General features: G+C 49.8%; 1 protein-coding gene across 6 annotated transcripts in view; it reads left to right on the top strand.

The window, feature by feature from the left end:
• The window catches only part of PPP2R5D (protein phosphatase 2, regulatory subunit B', delta), a 37,766-nt gene that overhangs the window by 3,476 nt on the left and 30,875 nt on the right, over window positions 1–3,415 (top strand). For 4 of the 6 annotated variants that reach the window (XM_011960399.1, XM_011960394.1, XM_011960396.1 and 1 more), the window contains exon 2: window positions 3,030–3,107. The exons of 1 other annotated variant lie outside the window; for it this stretch is intronic. Coding sequence is in view for 4 of the 5 variants with exons in the window: in XM_011960394.1 (XP_011815784.1) it covers window positions 3,030–3,107 (78 nt within the window). In the remaining variant the exon portion in view is untranslated. The remainder of the gene's footprint in view (window positions 1–3,029; window positions 3,108–3,415) is intronic. One more of the 6 variants, XM_011960395.1, reaches the window with a different exon arrangement.

Below are 3,415 nucleotides of genomic sequence, written 5' to 3'. Positions count from 1 at the left end.
TCTTAGGGCAAAAAGCTGGAGGTTCTGGGATCCTGGGCAGAAGGGGAAAAGTCCACAGACACTTGATGGGGTAACAAGTGACTTCAGCATGACTCTGGGTGGGACAGGAGATTGGGAGGGGCTGGTGTCCCTGAGTTGGGCCCAGCTGGGCCCACTGTCCTTGGTCCCAATTGAATGTGAGCATGACTAAAAGACAGTCCTGAGCAGAGGTCAGCGCAGCTTAGCAATCTCAGGCTATAAAGCAATAAACAGCAAGCCGAGAGAGCACCAGAAAAGGGAGAGACTTAAGGAAGTATACAGTATATCCATGAAAGTTCGCAAGCGTGCACAATGGGATGCTTTGGATGGTGAATGATTCTGTGAACATATACAGCGAGCATCCACCATATCCTACCTGGAAATTGGTGATCGGTGCTTTCTCTGCTTTCTCCCTCCTGCTCTAAACTGTTCAGAGGATGTAGGAGAACTGGAAACAGAGCTCTCTAGTTATGGACAGGTCTTACGGTTTTTTGGGAGAAGAGATTGATGAGTATATGTTTGGGGTTAACTATGCGTTTAGATGTTTCTTAGTACTTCTGCTGATAGGTCACCTCTAGAGAGGCACAAGCAGTTTTCACACCTCATTTTAGGCCTCATTTAAGTAATCAGAAGCAGAGTAGATTTTCCCCATTTTATAGACATGGAAGTTGAGGCCACAGAAGAGGAATTATTCTTTCTTCTCCACTTATGTAGTATTCTACCTTTTTTTTTTTTTTTTGAGATGGAGTCTCTCTCTTGTTGCCCAGGCTGGAGTGCAATGGTACGATCTCAGCTCGCTGCAACCTCCACCTCCCAGGTTCAAGCAATTCTCCTGCCTCAGCCTCCTGAGTAGCTGGGATTACAGTCATGTGCCACAATGTCTGGCTAATTTTTTGTATTTTTAGTAGAGACAGGGTTTCACCATGTTGGCCAGGGTGGTCTTGAACTCCTGACCTCGTGATCCACCCACCTCAGCCTCTCAAAGTGCTGGGATTACAGGCGTGAGCCACTGTGCCCGGCCCAAACATGTTCTTTTAACCTCTGTTCTACACAGCACTTGATGGCTGAGCTGGGCTGAAGTATGTGTGCTGCACCTGTTCTGCAGGAGCCAGGGAGCAAGGGTGGTGGGCCTGGTTCCTCCACACCCACTCACACCCACACACTAAGGCAGCTGGATCTCTCTTAGGTGCATTCTTTGAAAGATATGTCTGAGGCATCATGCTGAGTGCTGTAGGGTGGGTGGAGGGGTACACAAAAGAATAAGCAGCTTATGATCTAATAGATCAGAGATGTATGAAGATGGGTCAGCTTTGTCCAAGGGGTTCATGTCTGGGGTGTGTGCAGACACCTCAATGTTATGTCCTGCCTGTACCCTGCCCCCAGCCTATTTCTCTCCACCCCATGCTCTCAGCCACTGTCAAGGGTCAGTGTGGCCAGCTGGGTTAGTATACAGCAGGAGCATGCTCAGCCCAGAGAAGGAACCCCTTCCCCCTACTGCATTGAGCTGCTCTACACCACACCTTTCTTCCTCCCCACCTCCAAGAAGCCTTCCCCCTACTCCAGCCCACACAGAGCTCTCTTCTCCCTGAAATCCTTTTGCCCCCATAGTCACAATAACTTGATTTAACACTTCTCACTGAAGGGGCTTGGCTGCTATTGAATTGCACAATCTCAGAGCTGGAAGTGATTTCCAGGATCCTCCAGTCCTCATTAAAGGCTTGAATTTCTTTTGCAACATGCCTTACAGGAGGTCACCCAGCCCCTGCTTGAATGTTCTCAGGGGTTGGGGAGCTTTTGGCTTCACTAGGTGGCCAGTTTTAGTGCCATTGCTCCATTATAAAATTCTTGTTTGGAACTTCAGCCCGACTTGCAACTTCAGCCCTTTGCTCTCATGCCTCTGGTCCATATGGACAAGTTGCATCCAAGGCAGCCGTTCATTTGTTTAAGATCCATCTTGCTTCTCCATCCCTCATGACTCCTCCCTTCCATTGTTAACTATCCCAGTTCCTGCAGCTGTTGGTCTTGGGATATGCCTTTGAATCCACTCCCAGTATGGGTCGCATTTCCCTCTAAGAAAAACTAGGATTTGTCATGGCCCCTCCCAAGCCTGATGCTCATGACTGAACCAGATCCTCCAGGATAGCCCTGTCAGTGCCAAGCAGTTTGCACAGGTCTGTTAACAGGATGGAAGGTCACGTGAGCTGCACATGGATGATTTGTGTTGAGCTTGCAGTCAGACCTAAATCCCCAAGTCTTTTTCACATTTTCCCCATCCTGTCCCTGTGCAGTTGCTTTTTTTGGCTCGAAGCATAGGAAGAGATGCTGGGCAGGCCAGGGCTTTGAGCCAGCTGCCAGGTTACCAAAGGAGACTTCAGACTAGTGCTCACTCTTTGTAACAGTTCAGGTTTTACCCCCATCCCTGTCTCAGTGCTTGTCAACTAGGTGCTCTTGACATTTTGGGTGAGACAGTTCTGTACCTGTTAGCATTCCTGGACCTTACTGATTAAATGCCGAGTAGCACCCTGTTGTCTGTGCGCTATTTGTGACATCCAAAAATTGCCTCCCAGTCTTTCCAGGTGGCTGTGAGGGGAGAGTGGTAACTCCCTGCACTCCAGCATGAAAGTCTCCGGCACCCCTTTGACCATGTTAGCCAGAAGCCAGTGAGCAACTGTTCCCTGATGCTTTTTCCTTAAGCCTCCTCACTCTGGTTCTGACCTGAGCAAAGGCCCTCCCAGACCCAACCTCTGCACCAGCCTGATGAGGTGAAAGATGAAGGAGCATTCTCATGCTGAATTAGTGTGTGTTTGGGGTAACTTCCTAACCAGATTCTAAATTCTTGGAGGGGCTGAATCTCCTTCTGTATAGATCCCTCCACCCACCCCAGCTTGGCACAAGTTAGGTTCTAATTGAACCTGGACAGAGGATATTTGCAACAAAGATCTAAGGGAGCCAGATAAGACCTCTCCCTTCCCCTGGCATCTGCTAACTCTACCTTCATCTTCTCCTTTCAGGAGCCCCCCAAGGTTGCCAAGTGCACAGCCAAGCCTAGCAGCTCGGGCAAGGATGGTGGAGGCGAGAACACTGAGGAGGTAATTAATGTAGGCGTAGCCTTAGATGTAGGTGCCACCTGCAACTCCATGATGGCTAGTGGGGTAGGGGATCCCAGGGGGTGAGGCGGAAGGGAAGGCTTCCATATCCTGGGAAGAACCTGGACAGCCCATCCAGACTGCCCTCAGGCAGGATTTCCCTTTGGTTGGTATAGACCAAATACATTCTCTAGTTCTTCAGACTCCCCAGAGATTCCTATGAAAGTTGTTTCTCGGCCGGGCGCGGTGGCTCAAGCCTGTAATCCCAGCACTTTGGGAGGCCGAGACGGGTGGATCACGAGGTCAGGAGA

Source organism: Colobus angolensis, unplaced genomic scaffold (genome assembly GCF_000951035.1).
Source record: "Colobus angolensis palliatus isolate OR3802 unplaced genomic scaffold, Cang.pa_1.0 Scaffold51, whole genome shotgun sequence".
NCBI classification, from domain to species: Eukaryota; Metazoa; Chordata; class Mammalia; order Primates; family Cercopithecidae; genus Colobus; species Colobus angolensis.
This window is presented reverse-complemented; position numbering and strand designations above follow the sequence as displayed.